Genomic DNA, 19,219 nt, shown 5'->3' with positions numbered 1-19,219 from the left:
GCCAGCAAGAGCCTGGTGGCCTCTTCTGCTCCAGTTGTCACTACACTGGGGTCCAAGCCCCGACCCAGGGCACTTGCAAATTACTCTATGTGCTAAAACAAATTCTCACAGTTGTGGCTTGAGATGGCTCAGTGGTTAAGGACACTGTTGGCTCTTCCAGAAGACCTGGGTTTGATTCCCAGAACCCACTTGGCCGCACACAGCTGTCTGTAACTATAGATAGTTTCAGGGGATCAAGTGCCTTCTTCTGGTCTCTGTAGATCCAGCTACAGGTCTCCATGGGCATTAGGCATGAATAGCCATATATATAGAAAATAATAATAATTAAAAATATCTTACTGCATGATAGGTCAGTAAACAAGGGTTTTATAACCAATATCTCTAGGGACCAGTATTTGGAGGACACCCAATGTCCTTCCAGCATCCTTGCCTAGCAGGATGTGGGAGAATAGCTGTGGTGCAAAGATCCAGCTGTTTTGGGCAGGGGATGAACCAGGAAGGAGTGGAAGGTCCCTAACACTAAACAGAGTAGTAATAAGGGGAATACACATGGTCACAATCAAGCTATGGCTGGACTGCATCATACTTCCTCTGTGTGGTTACTGTCACATGTGGTTACTGTCACATGTGGTTATCCTGCCCGCAGTCCCTAGTAAGACTTTCCCTGGCTTTAGGTCCCAGCTGTGGAGCATGGTTGTGCTTGTTTGTAGTTCAAGGTCCCACCCTCGACCCAAGGGTCTTCAGGCTCAAGCTTCATTCAACCTGTCAATACTCTGGATGCCGGCCTTGGTTGAGGAAGTGCAAGGCCAGCCCAAGGTCAACTGGAGACTTCTCATCCTGGCTAGGGAGCTTGGATTTCTCAGTCTGACTAAATCCTTTCTTCTCACTCATAGATTTGCCTTAAATTCCTTGCCAGACTAGTAGCCAAGTTCAGAGATGATCCCCTGTGACTTGTTCGGATGTGCCAAGTTCAGAGATGATCCCCCCATGACTTGTTTGGATGTGCACCAGAATTTTCAGACCCAGGATCACTTACTCTTTGTTCTCCAAGTCAGGTGCAAGGATAGGTTTAAAAAAAAAAAAAAGATGGCTGTGACTGTGAGGGAGTTGTGACATTGGGTGAAGTAGGCTATCCCTGGCACAGAGATGTCCATCTTATTTCCAGACAGGCTGATCCGAGGCCTCAGGGATTGTCCAGATGCCCTTGGCCATCTGGGATTCAGCCCTACCTTGTTCTGCCTCACCCTAATTTTGAGAGCACTTGGGTGGGGATGTTTCCAGACAGGTTCCAGTTCAGACAGTTCACAGGCTGGGCAGCTCTCCACTCCTATTCACCTCCTGAAGTCACCTATGTCTATGTCCAGTATGGACTCTTGCCTTCCTCCCTCTGACCTCTGGGGAAAGCCCATTTCTGGATTTCCTTCTCTCTCTCTTCATCAGTATAGCATAGTGTGTCATAGCCTCAAATGTGACCTCAGAGGCCCTGTGCTTTGGTTTGTCTAGAGGTTTTCAAACCCCCACAGTACCCAAGACATGACACCTCCTCTCCCTGTCTCTGAGATACTAGGATTTCAGAGACCCAACAGCATGAGAAAGGGGCAAAGCCATATGGAAGACCTTTCCAAGAACTCAAGGGGATCAGAGGGTACCTGCAGGTGTGGGAAAGTCAGGGAGGTGAGGGTGTTGTAGCCCACAAAGTTTTCTAGTGGATGTACCCAGCAGGACTTCTTGAGAGATTGATTGGACCACGGACCTGAGTATCAGGTGTTTTTAAGGGTCTACACTTGACTGTAACTATTGAGGGGGAGGTCTTTTGCTCCACCCCTTGTCATTGTTATAAATAGACCATTGGAATAAAGTTCTGGGCTGGTGGATAAGGATCCAGGCCCACCCGAGTCTATCTGGTGTTTTCTCTGTTTCTCTCTCCTCTTCATTTCTAACTAAGTCTCTATCTCTCATTCCTCAAGAGTCCCTGGGGTAAATAAATGTGGGGGCTGGTCAATCACATGAGGGTATATGGCAAAGCAGGGTTACTAGACTGTGGAGAATGGTGAGGGAAGGGGCCTGACCCCACTTTCTAATTAGATACCCACCTACCCACTCACACCCTAGTGCTGTGTCCCAGGAGACACCGAGAGCTAAAAACCAGACTCAGCCCTTGCCTGCTGACTCCCAACCCACGTGGCCAGGCAAGTTTGCACATTCTGTATTGTCATGTGTCATTTCTTACCCTTCCAGAATCTTTGCAGCCTTGGGTTGACCTGAGTATCCACACCCAGATACACTTGTTTTGTTAGTCTTTAGACTCAAAGTAAAATGGAGCCTCCACACCACCATGCCAAAGTCCAACCCTCTCCAGTCCTCATCAACTTGCCTGCATCTCTGGAAATAATTTGTTTACTCAGATCCTTCTAATGGTCTCATATAGGCACCTGCCTGTTTCTGGCTGGCACGCTGACACACATACAGGGCCTCCAGAGATGGCAGAGCCAGGGAGTACTTACTGTGAATCCTATGCCCACAGTCGCTGAGAAGGAGCCAGGGATGAACTTGCCCTGGTCGAACTGAACGAGTAGAGATGTCTTCCCGACGCCACTGTCACCCACCAGGATGGTCTGAAAAGCAGCAACAGAGATGGGGTGAGGGCTCTGGGTAGATTAGTTGTGACTGTAGGAGGTGATTCTTTCTGAACACACACACACACACACACACACACACACACACACACACACACACACACGAGTACATACAAATAGAAAAATACGGACACATACATCTATACAGACTTACACAGAGATAGACAGATATATAATACACAAACACAGACATAGAAATATGTGTACAAATATAAAAGCTCACAGATAGGCTCACCAGGTAAAGATGACTGTCACCAAACTTGACAACAACCTGGATTCAATAATTCAATCCCTGATACCTACTTGGTAGAAGGATAGACAGACTCTAGGCAAGATGTCCTTTGACTTCTCCACAAACTGTGGCATGTGACCCACCCCCAGTAACAAAACTCCACAGATAAACACATACCCACTGTACAGACACTTAGATCTAGAGTACACACACACACACACACACACACACACACACACACACACACAAAAAAAAAAAAATCTCTTTATCTTTTCTTGATTTTTTATTGAAGTCACTGAAAAAGGCTCAGGGTAGCTGGGCCATGGTGGCACACACCTTTAATCCCAGCACTCGGGAGGCAGAGGCAGGTGGATCTCTGTGAGTTTGAGGCCAGACTGGTCTATAGAGCGAGTTCTAGGACAGGCTCCAAAGCTACACAGAGAAACCCTGTCTCAGGGGGAAAAAAGGGGGGGGGGGCCCTCAGGGTATAGAGGGAAACCATGCCAAACTAAGTTCATGAATACCTGAGATAACCATAAGAACATACCATATGGATTCCCTCCCATCCCCAGACTTCTCTGACATGGTTGGCATGCTGCTCTGCTCTGAGCTCCATCATTGCTGTGTTTGCACTGGGGTCACATGGCCCATGGACAATTCTGAGGCTAAGGCAGAACGTGGCAGGGACATTATGTCTGACCTGTTCCTGGGGATACTAGACTCCTCTAACAGCTGACTTGAGCTTGAGGACCACTACCCTTGGAATTCCGACCTGAATCAGAGCCCGACGTTTCCCTGGCTCCAACCTCATTTGCCATATAGGTGTTTCCCTCAATAAAATCTTTGCACATTTTGTTCTGGCGTCTGCTCCTTGGAAGGTCAGATAATGTGATGGATTTCCCGTGTGTGCTAGTCCAAAAGGACCCAGGTGTGGAAAGCAAGGTCAGGATGTGTAGGGCAAGCCTTGGTAATAGTTCACAGCTGGTCCTGGACCAAACCCTTGGCGAGGACAGTATCCTAGAGAGAGGAGGACTTTAGGAAACAGGACAAAGGTCACTCTCCCCTGGGAGGTCGGTCTGAGAGGAAGCAGAGTGAGAACCAGCCTGGAAATTTAGGTGAAATGTTTCCAAAGGAATCACAGAGCACATGACAGAACTATGCATGAACTATGAGACTGTGCCCAGAGGACTCTAGGAGCAGGAATGGGGGGTGGTGGTGGATGGGAAGACAAAGGCCTTGATTTCTAGGTGGACAGCAGCCACTTTCTAAAGACAATCACTGGAGGTCATTGGAAGGCTTTAGAGAGGCAAACTCTTATCTGCATTCATAAAGACACAACAGCAGAGAGACTGCCAAAGCCTCAGATCCACGCACCCCAGCTGTTTTGGGGTTCTGACTGATGGGAGAGAATCAGCATCAGAGTGGGTTCAACAGGACATTGTCCGTGTGATGTTGACTTTGGACGTCTCCTGACTGAGGCTCTTCAGCCTCTACCTCCCAAATGAGATTCAGATGGGCTTTTATTTCCTCCTGGTTTGAAGAGCACCATTTATTTGTTATGAATAGTGGCTTTGTTAATTTGCATCTCACATTGAACTTCCCCAGGCTTCAAGACATACTTCCTAGAGAGAATAGTCTAGGGGAGACTGCATGCCCCGGTTCTCTTCCTAGAGGACATGGCAGACACAATCCTTGCCCCTTTTGCTTCACAGGGTGAAGAAGCCCCTGGGTCTTTCTTCACTCACTGTGATTCGTTGACCTTTGCAGACTTTGTGAGTTCAGCTCTTCAGACCTAACTGAACTCAGGCTTCGGGCAGGGCCTGCTCTCAGTAGGTCTTTTTACCACCAAGAATCTATTGGTGGGGCTGGAGACCTTGCTCAGCAACTAAGAATACTTATTACCCTTGCAGAGGACCCAGTTTTGCTTCTCAGCATCCAACATGGCAGCTCACAACCATCCACAACTCTAGTTCCAGAGAATCTGATGCCCTTTTCTGATCTCTGTGGGCACTAGGCAAGCATGTCCTGCACATATAAACATGCAGATAAAATACTCATACACATAAAATAAAATAAAAGAAAAGAAATAAATTCTAAAAACAATATATTGACAGTTGGGCTGAGAGGTTCCTAGGGGTTTTTTTTTTTGTTTGTTTGTTTTGTTTTTTGGTTTTTTTTTAAGTGTCTCCTTATGTAGCTCTGTCCTACAACTCATTATGTAGCCCAAGCTTTTAGGGGTTCTCCTGGCTCCATCCTGAGTGCTGGGGTGACAGACATGCTGATCCTTCCTGTTTGGTTTCTGGCCTGGTTGTTAAGTTTTGTTTTTAATCTGAGCAATCATAGAGAGCTCTTGTTGACTGTTTTCCTTTAAATCCACAACCTTCCTTAGACCTGTCTATTGTCTAGATTAAAAAGTTATTACCTTTATTGTCTATGTGTGTGTGTGCCTGCACATGCAGTGGTTGTGTGCATGGTAGGTGCTGCCTTCTTCCACTGTGTTGTTCCCTGGGGTTGAACTCAGGGTGTTGGCTGCAGACCCCTTAATCAGCTGAGCCATCTCTTCCGCCCTTATTGTCCAAATTTATTTTTTGGTTTTTTGAGACAGGGTTTCTCTGTGTAGCTTTGGAGCCTGTCCTGGAAATCACTCTGTAGACCAGGCTGGCCTCGAACTCACAGAGATTCGCCTGCCTCTGCCTCCCAAGTGCTGGGATCAAAGGTGTGCACCACCACTGTCCTGCTGTCCAAAGCTTTTACTGCAATTTCTCTCTTCTAGAAAAATTAATTTTTAAAAATGTGTTAATTAAGTTAATGAAGTTGGACCAGCAAGATGGCTGAGTGGGTGAAGTGTTTGCCTTGCAAATCTGAGAAAACAAGTTGATCCTTGGAACCCATGAAAAGGTGGAAAGAGAGCTGACTCACTCTCCTCTGATTTCCGCATGTGCCGCATGTGTGCCTGAACACCCCCCCCTCTCTGACACACACACACACACACACACACACACACACACACACACACACGTCATGCTCATACACACACACTACCCTAAATAATGAAAAAAAATGCTAATGAACCCTGGTTGGACCCAAACCTCTGTCACTGTCTGCATTTCCTCCCCTCTTCCTCCTCCTCTGCTTTGAGAAAGTTTCACACGTATCTCAGATGGCTTTCAATTCCTGATCTTTCTTCCTCCGCTGTCTAAGCTCCGGAGTTGCAGGTGTGCACCACCATGCCTGGCTGGGTTGCTTTTCTTTCTTTCTTTTTAAGATTTATTTATTTATTATGTACAGTGTTCTGCCAGAAGAGAGCATCAGATCTCATTATAGATGGTTGTGAGCCACCATGTGGTTGCTGGGAATTGAACTCAGGACCTCTGGAAGAGCAGCCAGTGCTCTTAACCTCTGAGCCATCTCTCCACCCCTGCTTTTCTTAAGCCATTTTATTGTGTGTGCCTTTGTGTGTCTACTGTTCATAAAGGGGATTTGAGGTAGTTTATAACAGGCCTACATGTGCCAAAGGGCGCTTAAAGATAGTGTCTGAGAAAGGTCACAGGGCACAGAGGAAAAGGGGGCGGGGGAGAAGAGATGGACTCAGAGTCAGAACCACCCCTGCATTCAAGCATTACATTTAGTTTTACCTTCCTGAGTGTCAAGACAAAATGGGGAACTGAGGGTTTCTGCAGTATTTGTATGACAAAGCCTATTTGACCAATGACCATTTCCCCCAGACATGTAACACTAAGAGTCATCCTCAGTGACAGAGTGAGCAATAGCCTTTTTGCAAGTTCCTGAGCCAGTAAATCCCAGTGCAGTGGAGGCCTCCCTGGGCCCCCGACCAACCCTGTGCTGCTCTCCTGGACTCCGTAATTCAGCAGCAATATTGAGAAACTAGGTGATGGGTGGCCCTCTTTGCTCCTAAGGTGGCTTTAAATGATCTTCTTAGCTAGACAAGAAGTTCTGAAGCCACCAAGATCAATTCATCTGGGCTTGGGGCTGTGGCTCAGTGGTAGAGTGGCAGCCTTTCACCTGTAGGGCTGCAGTGGAGGAGTTTTGATGTGGCCCTCACTTACGTACGGTTGACTTACAGTCTGACACTTTGGGTGGTCTTCAGCTGCGTAATTAAAATACTTTAAAAAGCGAAGCTGGTTTCCTTGGGGAAAAAGACATTTTACTTCAAGACTGTAGCCTATTGGACTAGGTGTGATGGTGCACACTGCTAATGCCAGCCCTCAGAAGGCTGGCACAGGAGGATTGCAGGTTAGAGGCCAAACTGGAGCCATATAGTGAATCAGAGTCTGAGGGGATTGTACTGTGACACACACACACACACACACACACACACACACACACACACACACACCTGCAGCCTCCGCTCCCACCTGAGAATGTCCAGGCTTTGAAGGCTTTCATGGTTTTGGACTTCGGACTAACCAGACCCCACAATCATAGAAGCCAGTTTCTTAGAACAAACTCTGGTATGAAGTTTAATCCTTACTGTCAAATTGACTGAAGTGAGACATTCAGGGATTTCTAAAGGACACATCTGGGTGTGCCTGTGAGGGCATTTCCAGAGAGGATTAACTGAGCTGGGAAGGGCCACTCCGAATGTGTGTGGCACATCCCAGGGTTAGAGCCCAGATGGAATGGAAGGGAAGTTGGAGAAAACCAGGGGGATTCTGGTATTCCCCAGACTCTGCTTCCTGGGTGGCCATGTGGTGATCAGAACACCTCTGTTCCATGTTCCCACCACTTGATGTTGTGCCCAAGCACATGTGACCAAATGGCCTTGGACTCAACTTTTCCAAACCATGAGTCAGAGCAATTCCTTCTTCCCTTACATTATTCAGGCATTTTAAGTGCAATAATGAAAAGCTAGCTAAATACTGTTTGTGTAGCGCTAGAGGAGTCTGGCAGACAACATGATGTACAGTAGTTTGAGAATGGTTGACTCTGGCTCATGTTTAGGGAGAGGGCTTTCATAGTGGGAGCAGGCAAACTTTTGGAGAGCAATTGACAATATCAAAGTTACCGATGCAAATTCTTTTGGCTCTCTTTGCAGAAGTATATACACCAAGATGTATGTGATAAAGGGGCTTCACAGTAACATTCATTAGAACAAATAACTCATCAAGTAGGTAGTAGGGAAACAAACCCTAGAGTATGCACAGTAGATGATTCGGTGGACAAAAGTACTTGCTGTGTGTATTAATTACTCTTCTATGGCTGTGATAAAGCATCAGGACCAAAGTGACTCACAGAAGGGGGGTTTATTTGGGCTTGTGGTTCCAGAGGGATAAGCGTCCATCATGGCAGGATAGACGTATGGCTAGGGCCAATACTTAGGTGCTATATAAAGCATCTCAGGGCCAGGCATCATTTCCATCATGTAGCACAGTCCACAGGCCTTAGAGTGTCAAAGCCAGTCAGCATTTCCCCTTATGATGATTCTTGTTGCATACGACAGTTTTTCTCACAACAGACAATAGCATGTTGGGTGGTGTGAGCTTTACATCAGTGTGCCCATCTGATTTCTGGGACAGGCCATTCATTTCTGTCTGCAAGAGATTAGATGAGTGAAATATAAACTTCAATATTAAAAGTGATCTCTCGTGGTGCCGAGATTAGGTGCAAATTAAATTTGTCCTTCTTGCTGTCTTCTCTATTTCCTAAAATGAGTGTGTGTTACTTTACACAAAGTTAGACAAATATATTATTTTGCAGTTTTTATTTTATTTTTAATTACACGTATATGCGTATCTGTTTGCGGGTTGTGCACATGTGTGCAGCTGCATGTAGGAGCCAGAAGAGGGCGTTAAATCACCTGGAACCAGAGTTACAGATGGTTGTTCAGTCTGTGCTCTTAAACTTGAGTCGTCTAGGCAAAGGTACTATTTTTAATCAGAAGCCACAAGAGCTCCACAGTTCCAGGGCTGGCTGGGATCTGAAGAGCATTAAGGAGTGAGGTGGGATCTGCAGGGAAGGAAGTCAGGAGGAGCTGTGCGCACGTGCTGTGAGGGAGACAGAAGAGTGCAGAGGAGCCGGGGACAGCCAGAGCTGTAGAGCAGAAGGGCAGGTCTTGCTTCCAGGGGCTCTTAGCTTCTCTCTCCCAGCACTATAACGTTGCAGTGAACTACTCCAAACTCAAGGGCACAATTTGTGTCAGAACTTGGTCAGGGTGACCATCCTGCCCTCTGCTAGGCTCCCTGGTATGTCTAGGGTCTGCTGGCTGATAACCTGGGCGTCTCAGATCTTCTCTGTTTGTCTCTGGGGCCCACCCAGCAGGCCAGTGGGCTCCTGGCAGAAGCAGGAAGTGTAGGAGGAAACATGGAGGCCCTAAGCTGGGGCCCCCGCACACCCCACTTCTGCTGTATCAGAGTAGGCGAAACAGGTCATGAGTCTGCTGTATGTTCAAGGGGAAACAGACTCTCTCTTTAGAGAGAAAAGCTCTGAGGTAAGAGGATGTGAATCACTATAGATCCACTTCAGGCCTGAAGCTGATGCAATGCTGGGCCCCTCTGAAGAAGGGTTTCTAAATTATGAATGCTAAATTTGGCATGAGGTCTTGAAAGGAGCCCATCCAGCTAGGGGTGTGACAGTCCAGCTTCACTGACTACAGGACAAGGCTCCAGAAGCCCTACTAAGTGCAGCAGAGAAGAGGAGCAGGAGGGTAGCGAACCTCAGCCGTGATGGCAGATCAGCGTTTAGGGAGCAAGTTCAAGAAAGTGTGGCTGACAGTCACTTCTTGTCACCGAGAGATTTGATTCTGTGGGTAATTTTCAATTCTACCAGTTAAAAAAATTATTACTATAATTTTTGTGAGTGTGTATATGTGTGACTGCCACATGTGTGTGTCTGTGAAGGCTAGAAGAGTGCATCAGATCCCCTGGGGCTGGAGCAACAGATGATTGTGAGCTGTCTGAAATGGGTACTGGGACCCAAACTCAGGTCTTCTGCAAGAGCACTATGCCCTTTTAACTGCTGACCCATTCCTCTAGCTCCTATTTTTAATTTTGTATATGTGTATATGCCTGTGAGTGCAGGTGCCCATGAAGTCTAGCAGAGGGCATGAGATTCCCTCCAGTTGCTCCACACAGCTGTGAGCTACCTTCTGTAGGTGCTGGGAACTGAACCTGGGTCCTCTGCAAGAGCAGTAAGCGGTTTTAAGTGCTCAGCTATCTCTCCAGCATCTGTTCGTACCTGGCTTAGTCTTTGGCTGTTAGCTTTCATAGTACACCTTTTCTTTTAAAGTTATTTATGTTTATTTGTTTGTTTGTTTGGTGCATTGTGGGAGGGACTGGGGCAGTGTGTGTGCCAGAGCACATGTGTGTGTGTGTGTGTGTGTGTGTGTGTGTGTGTGTGTGTGTGTGTAGGTCATAAGATAGTCTGCAGGAATCAGCCTGTCTCCTGCTACCATGTGGGTCTTAGGAATTGAACTCAGGTCCTCAGGCTTGGTAGCAAGGGCCTTCACTCACTGAGCCGCCTGGCTGCCCCTGCAGTACACTTCTTGTGGAACTTCTGGAGTGGGAGGGGTGCCATCTGGACCTTGTGCTAATGGCAAACTCTCCTCTACTAAGGAGTTGTCCTTTCAGTCTGGAATGGGGTGATTCCAAAAGATCGTATGTAGTTTTCAAGTCCAAAGGGATCAAGAGGGCAACCATTTGTCCTTATAACCAGGAGACCCCTATGGATAGCACACAGATGCACAAGAATACATAGACACATACACCCAGATAGACACATGTACACATAACATATCGTTACATATCACATACAGACAATACACGTATATACACAGCTTCCTCCACAAACAATATTACACACAAAGTGTGTGTGTGTGTGTGTGTGTGTGTATTAATGCACATTTTGTAAACATAAGGCTTTAGGGCAGGGAGAATCTTCAATTGTCTGTTCTATAGGAACTCATGTCTAGCCTGGAACTTACTATGTAGTTGAGGCTGGCCTTGAACTCCTGATCCTCAGGCATGTACCACCATGAATAGCTTCAATTCCCTGCTTCACCAATGGGGATATGGAAGTAACTGAGTTATGCCGAAATCAATAACCAAGCCAGGTCTGGAGCCTCTAATGGGTCTTTGAGGACAGGAGGCCCCTGAATATCCTGACTCTCTCAGGACCCAGAGAGGTCTTTGTTTAAGGGGCAATCTCCTTATCACTCACAACCTCCTGGATGTTGTGTTCTTGATTCAAACACCCACCCCCATCTTGGATAGGCCAGTCTGAGAGGGCCAGGATCAGAAGGTCTGGCCATAGGCCCCTGACAGATAGCTCTGGTTTTTTTTTTTTTTTCTTCCTCTGCCCCAAAAGGAAAAATATCTCCTGAAGCCTCCATGAACCTGCCCCTTGATTTTCAGGGTGCCCCCAGCCTGTGCATCACGTCCCTGAAAGGCACTCCCCTACATGTTGCAGAGGATGTCTATCTCTGTGCCATGCCCTGGTCAGAGACCTGTTTAATCAATAGTGGTGAGTGAGTCTCCCAAGCCCCTGTTGGCTTTTCTTTATGGTCTAGAAACATGTAAAGTAAGTGGCTATCCCTGGCCACATCCTGGAAAGGCAGCTTATCAGTGGCTAGTGTTTTCAGAGTAAACAACCCTCCTACATGCTTCCTCCATTCTGGATAGCCTGACCAGGGCTTGAGGGCACTGTGAAGTCAAGTGTCACAGGATGTGTGTGGTACCTACCAAAAGTAACTCCACCCTAAGAGCTTGCTGGAGAGGGCTGTGTATGAAATGGAGGGGATGCGATGTCAGATTGACGAGTGAGACCATGAAGGCTGGCCTTCATTCCTTTTGTATTTGGACAAATGGATACTGTGAGGAGGGTATGGGAGCAAGGGTTAGAAGTTACCAAGAGCGGGGCTGGAGAGATGACTCAGTGGCTAAGAGCATTGGCTGCTCTTCCAGAGGACTCTGGTTCAAGTCCTATCACCTACATGGCAGCTCACAACTGTCTGTAACTCTAGTTCCAGTGAATCCGACACACACCCTCACACACAAACACATGTATGCAGTCCAAACACCAATGCACATAAAAATAAATAAATAAGGTCCACCCTGGAACTCCCATCTGGACCAGAGGTGAGTGCCTGGGTTATAGTCAGAGAGGCAACTGCGCCTGGGTCCCACCACTGGACACAGGCCACCCCGGGAAGACCTGACCAACTTGGCCCCAGTTTCCTGCCAATCGGTGGGCCCTGCAGGAAGGCTCCCCTTTTCCAAGACTGCAGGCAGACACTGCAGTCTCCACACCCTGCCCCCATACCCATCTGCTTGAGACCCCAGCCACTTCCTGAGAATCCAGAGACCAGCCCCAAGCTTCCATTCTGCCCTGGAACTCCCATCTGGACCAGAGACCAGAGGAACTCCCATCTGGACAAGAGGAGTTCCCATCTGGACAAAATAAGGAGACCCCAGAGAATTCCTGAGACTCAGAGTTCAGCCCCCCAGCTCCTATCCGGCCAGCACTCTCACCTGGACCAGCGCTCCCATCTGGCACAGAACTTCCATCTGGACCAGAGAGAGGCTCCCTAAATCTGTCAACTTTCTCTGGACCAAGTACACTGATAAGACCAAGAATGAACACAAGAGGAGATGGGCAGACGTCAAGGCAGAAGTACACACAACAAAATAATGAGCAATACAGCATAACCAGAACCTAGCCCTTCTCCAACACCTAGACCTGAACATCACAGAATGGAAGAAGAAGAAGAAAACAACCTTATAAGTAACATCATGAAGAGGCTAAAGCCTTATATAGAAGAAATAAAAAATAAAGTAGAGGAACAGACAAACAAAAAATGGGAAGAACGCTATAAAAAACTAGAGGAAAGGACAATTAAAGCAGAAGAAAACAATAAATCCTTGAATGAAAATCATGAAAAAGCAAGGGAGACAATCCAAGACCTGAAGAGGGAAATAGAAAAATGAAGAAGACACTAGCAGAAGGAATGTTGGAAATAGAAAATCTGAGTAAACAAACAGGAACTTCAGATGCAAGTATAACCAACATAAAGCAAGTGATGGAAAGGAGGAACTCTGGTGTTGAAGATACTGTAGAAGAAATAGATTCATCAGTCAAAGAAAACACTAAAACCAACAAAGTCATGACCCAAAATGTCCAAGAAATTTGGGACACCATGAAAAGACCAAACCTACGAATAATAGGGATAGAGGAAGGAGAAGAATACCAACTCAAAGGCACAGAAAATATATTTAACAAGATCATAGAAGAAAACTTTCCCAACTTAAAGAAGGAAATGCCTATGAAGACACAAGAAGCCTATAGAACACCAAACAGACTAGACCCCCCAAAAAAGTCCCCTTGGCCATAATAATTAAACAACTAAACATACAGAATAAAGAAAGAATATTAAGGGCAGCAAAGGAAAAAGGCCAAGTGACCTATAAAGGCAAACCCATCAGAATAACACTCGATTTCTCGATGGAGACTTTGAAAGCCAGAAGGACCTGGACAGATATAATGCAGACACTAAGAGACCATGGATGCCAGCCTAGACTAATATACCCAGCAAAACTTTCAATTATCATAGATGGAATGAACAAGACCTTCCACGACAAAACCAGATTTAAACAATACTTATCCACAAACCCAGCCCTACAGAAAACACTAGAAGGAAAATTCCAACCTAAGGAAGGCAGATACACACATGAAAACACAGGCAATAGATAACACCACAGCAGTAAACCCCAAAGAAGAGAAGTACACACACACTACCACCAAAAAATAAAAATAACAACAGGAACAAACAATCACTGGTCATTAATATCCCTTAATATCAATGGACTTAATTCACCTATAAAAAGACACAGACTTGTGGCAGGAATCTTAAAAGTACTTGTTAATGAAATCAAACTTGAGGCCAGTTATTGGGGTGATTGCTGGAAGATCAGAGACACAGAACAAGCCACAGTTTCCTCACCTCACCAGTCCCTCAGCTGGTCTTGTTTCCTCAGACTGCAAGCTTCTGTGTCCTCATCCCAAAGGCTCTCAGCTGAACTGTGCTGCTCCAAAGCCTGAATACTTCTCCAGTTAAATGCTTAACTAACTACATGCTTTACTCACTACATGATTTACTCCTTCTTTAGTTCCTGGTCCTCACACCTTATATACCTTTCTCTGTCTGCCTCCACTCCCTGGGATTAAAGGTTGGGTTTCTGGGATTAAAGGCATGGGTCACCATGCTTAGCTGTTTTTCCAAAGTGGCCTTGAATACACAGATCCACCAGGCTCTGCCTCCCAAGTGCTGGGGTTAAAGGTGTGTACCACCACCGCCCAACTTCTGTTATGGCTTACTCTTCCCATTTTCTAGCCACCATTTTTGGCTTTGTTCTAGTGGCTGTCTGTTCTCTGACCCCAGATATGTTTATTTCGGGGAACACACAATATTTCAGGGAACACAATACCACCACACAGACTAACAGAATGGATACAAAAACAGTACCCATCTTTCTGCTGCATACAAGAAACACACCTCAAATTCAAAGACAGACACCTCTTAAGACTAAAAGGCTGGGAAAAGACTTTCCAATCAAATGGTCTTAAGAAGCAAGCTGGTGTAGCCATCCTAATATCCAACAAAATAGACTTCAAACTAAAATCAATCAAAAGAGATGATGATGGACATTACATACTCATTACAGGAAAGATCCACCAAGATGAAGTTTCAATTCTGAACATTTATGCCCCAAACACAAGGGCACCCACATATGTAAAAGAAACATTACTAAAGCTTAAATCACATATAAAACCCCACACATAGTGGACAGATAGGCCAAATTGAAACTTAACAGAGACATAATGGACTTAACTGATGTTATGGCTCAAATGGACTTAATCGATATCTACAGAACATTCCACCCAAACAAAAAAGAATATACCTTCTTCTAAGCACCCCATGGAACCTTCTCTAAAATCGACCACATACTTGGCCACAAAGCAAGTCTCAACAGATACAAAACAATTGGAATAACCTCCTGTGTTCTATCAGACCACCATGGTTTAAAGTTAGATTTCAACAACAGAAAAAACTACAGAAATCCTACAATCTCATGGAAACTGAATGATGCTCAACTGAATCACCAACGGGTTAAGGAAGAAATAAAGAAAGAAATTAAAGACTTCCTAGAGATCAATGAAAATGAATACACCACATACCCAAACTTATGGGATACTATGAAAGCAGTGCTAAGAGGGAAATTCATATCACTGAATGCTCACATAAAGAAGCTGGAGAAATCTCACACTAGTGACTTGACAGCACACCTGAAAGCCCTTGAACAGGAAGAAGCAAAGTCTCCCAGGAGGAACAGATGCCAGGAAATTATCAAATTGAGAGCTGAAATCAATAAAATAGAAATAAAGAGAACAATACAAAGGATTAATGAAACAAAGAGTTGGTTCTTTGAGAAGATCAACAAGATAGGCAAGCCCTTATCCAAACTAACCAAAAGACAGAGAGAGAGCATCCAAATTAACAAAATCAGAAATGAAAAGGGGGACATAACAACAGACAATGAGGAATTCCAGAGAATCATCAGGTCATACTTCAAAAACCTCTACTCCACAAAACTGGAATATCTAAAAGAAATGGATAATTTTCTGGATAGGTACCACATACCTAAGTTAAATCAAGACCAGATAAACCATCTAAATAGTCCAATAACCCCTAAGGAAATAGAATCAGTCATTAAAAGTCTCTAAACCAAAAAAAGCCCTGGACCTGATGGTTTCACTGCAGAATTGTACCAGATCCTCAAAGAAGACTTAATACCAATACTCTTTCAATTGTTCCACACAATAGAAGCAGAAGGTATATTACCAAACTCCTTCTATGAGGCTACAATTACCCTGATTCCTAAACCAAACAAAGATGCAACAAAGAAAGAGAACTACAGACTGATCTCCCTCATGAACATTGATGCAAAAATACTCAATAAAATTCTGGCAAACAGACTCCAAGAACACATCAAAACAATTATCCACCATGATCAAGTAGGCTTCATCCCAGGGATGCAAGGGTGGTTCAACATACGAAAGTCTGTCAATATAATACACCATATAAATAAACTCAAAGGAAAAAAAAACACATGATCATCTCACTAGATGCAGAAAAGGCATTTGACAAAATACAACACCCCTTCATGATAAAGGTCTTGGAGTGATCAGGAATACAGGGAACATACCTAAACATAATAAAGGCAATCTACAGCAAGCCAACAGCCAACATCAAATTAAATGGAGAGAAACTCAAAGCAATACCACTAAAATCAGGAACAAGGCAAGGCTGTCCCCTCTCCCCCTACTTATTCAATATAGTACTTGAAGTTCTAGCCAGAGCTATAAGACAACATAAAGAGATTAAGGGGATACAAATTGGAAAGGAAGGAATCAAGCTCTCCCTATTTGTAGATGACATGATAGTATACATGAGTGACCCCAAAAATTCAACCAAGGAACTGATACAGCTAATAAAAACCTTCAGCAACATTGCAGGATACAAGATCAACTCAAAAAAATCAGTAGCCCTTCTATATACAGTAGACAAACAGGCTGAGAAGGAAATCACCCTTTACAATAGCCACAAATGATATAAAATACCTTGGGGTTACGCTAACTAAGCATGTGAAGGACCTATTTGACAAGAACTTTAAGTTCCTGAAAAAAGAAACTGAAGAAGATGTCAGAAAATGGAAAGATCTCCCATGCTCATGGATAGGCAGGATTAACATAGTAAAAATGGCGATCTTACCAAAAGCAATCTACAGATTTAATGCAATTCCCATCAAATTACCAACACAATTCTTCTCAGATCTGGAAAGAATAATACTCAACTTCATATGGAAAAACAAAAAACCCAGGATAGCCAAAAGAATCCTGTACAATAAAACAACCTCTGGAGGCATCACAATCCCCGACCTCAAGCTCTACTATAGAGCTACTGTAATAAAAACAGCTTGGTACTGGCATAAAAACCGACATGTGGACCAATGGAATCGAATTGAAGACCCTGACGTTAACCTGCACACCTATGAACATATAATTTTTGACAAAGAAGCCAAAAATGTACAGTGGAAAAAAGAAAGCATCTTCAACAAATGGTGCTGGCATAACTGGATGTCAATGTGTAGAAGGCTGCAAATAGATCCATATCGGTTACCGTGCACAAAACTTAAATCCAAGTGGATCAAAGACCTCAACATAAATCCAGCTACTCTGAACCTGATAGTAGAGAAAGTAGGAAGTACTCTTGAATGCACTGGCACCGGAGATCACTTTCTAAATATAACACCAGTAGCACAGACACTGAGAGAAACAATCAATCAATGGGACCAGCTGAAACTGAGAAGCTTTTCTAGAGCAAAGGACACGGTCAACAAGACAAAGCGACAGCCTACAGAATGGGAAAAGGTCTTCACCAACCCCACATCTGACAGAGGGCTGATATCCAGAATATATAAAGAACTCAAGAAATTAGACATCAAAATGTCCAACAGTCCAACTAAGAAATGGGCTATAGAACTAAACAGAGAATTCTCCACAGAGGAAGTTCAAATGGCTGAAAGACATTTAAGGAATTGCTCAACATCCCTAATTATTTGGGAAATGCAAATCAAAACGACTCTGAGATACCACCTTACACCTGTCAGAATGGCTAAGATCAAAAGCACAGAAGACAGTTTATGCTGGAGAGGATGTGGAGCAAGGGGAACTCTCCTCCACTGCTGGTGGGAATGCAAGCTTGTACAGCCACTTTGGAAATCAATATGGTGCTTCCTTAGAAAATTGGGAATCCCTCTCCCCCAAGACCCAGCTATAGCACTTTTGGGCATATACCCAAGGAATGCTCAATCATACCACAAGGGTATTTGCTCAGCTATGTTCGTATCAGCTTTGTTTGTTATAGCCAGAACCTGGAAACAACCTAGATGCCCTTCAACTGAAGAATGGATAAAGAACATATGGTACATATACACAGTGGAGTACTACTCAGCAGAGAAAAACAATGACATCATGAGGTTTGCAGGCAAATGGATGGATCTAGAAAAAATCATCCTGAGTGAGGTAACCCAGACTCAGAAGGACAAACACGGTATGTACTCACTCATAGGAGGATACTAGATGTAAAACAAAGATGACTAGACTGCTACACAACTCCAGGGAGGCTACCTAGAAAACGGGACCCTAGGAAAGACCCAAGGATCACCCAATGACAGAGAAATGGATGAGATCTTCATGAACAACCTGGACAACAGTGGGAGTAATGAAGGGCAAGATTTGAGGGAAAGAAAGCTTAGGGGAGCAGGAGATCCCAGCTGGATCAAGAACAGAAAGGGAGAACGAGGAATAACAGACCATGATAAATGAAGACCACATGAGAACAGGAATAGGCAGAGTGCTCTAGAGGTCTCCAGAAATCCACAATGATTTGTAGTCTGCTGGCAATGTTCGAGAGAAAGCCTGATCTGACCTAGTCTGGTGATCAGATGACTAAACACCCTAACAGTCGTCTTGGAACTCTCATCCAATAACTGATGGAAGTGGATGCAGAGATCCTCAGCCAGGCCCCAGGTGGAGCTCCAGGTGTCCAACTGTCAAGAAAGAGGAGGGTCTGCAAGAGTGTGAATTGTTGAATCCAAGATTGCAAAAAGCACAGGGACAAATAGCCAAACGAATGGAAGCAGATGAATTATGAACCAAAGGCTGTGGAGCCCCCAGCTGCATCAGGCCCTCTGGATAAGTGAGACAATTGAATAGCTTGATCTGTTTGGGAGGCACCCAGTCTGTGGGACCAGGATCTGTCCTTAGTGAGTGAGCTGGCTGTTTGAAACCTTGGGCTTACACAGGGACACTTTGCTCAGTCTGGAAGGAGGTGACAGGACCTGCCTGCACTGAATCCACCAGGTTTAAATGAATCCCCAGGGGTGCCTTGATCCTGGAGGACATGGGAATGGAGGGGACGGGCTGGGGCAAAGGTGGAGGTGGAGGCAGGAGGGGAGAGGACAGGGGAACCCATGGCTGATGTATAAAATTTAAAACACATAATAATAAAGAAAAATAAATAAATAAAATAAATAAACAAAAACAAGTAAATAAATTACAAAAAAAAGAGAGACACAGAAGTTATGAATAGCAAAGTGGTTTCTTTGGGGGTTGGGGTAGCTCCAGGGTATTCACTAAAGTTCTAGGGAATTCGGGTTAACCTAGCTATTACCCAGAAGGCTGGGACAGATTGGCCAGTGTGTTCTCAAAGCAGAGCCCCCTCTTCACACTGGGTAGGTAGATCCCCGTGCATATATCCTAATTACCTGAGTCCCTC

At 44.9% G+C, this 19,219-nt stretch overlaps 1 protein-coding gene across 2 annotated transcripts in view; it reads right to left on the bottom strand.

Moving 5' to 3' along the window:
- Rab37 (RAB37, member RAS oncogene family) overlaps positions 1 to 19,219 on the bottom strand; it is a 66,427-nt gene that overhangs the window by 12,988 nt on the left and 34,220 nt on the right. For both annotated transcript variants that reach the window (XM_036196038.1, XM_036196040.1), the window contains exon 2: positions 2,505 to 2,615. In XM_036196038.1, coding sequence (XP_036051931.1) covers positions 2,505 to 2,615 — 111 coding nt within the window. The remainder of the gene's footprint in view (positions 1 to 2,504; positions 2,616 to 19,219) is intronic.

This window comes from Onychomys torridus, chromosome 8, assembly GCF_903995425.1.
Source record: "Onychomys torridus chromosome 8, mOncTor1.1, whole genome shotgun sequence".
Lineage (NCBI taxonomy): Eukaryota > Metazoa > Chordata > Mammalia > Rodentia > Cricetidae > Onychomys > Onychomys torridus.
This window is presented reverse-complemented; position numbering and strand designations above follow the sequence as displayed.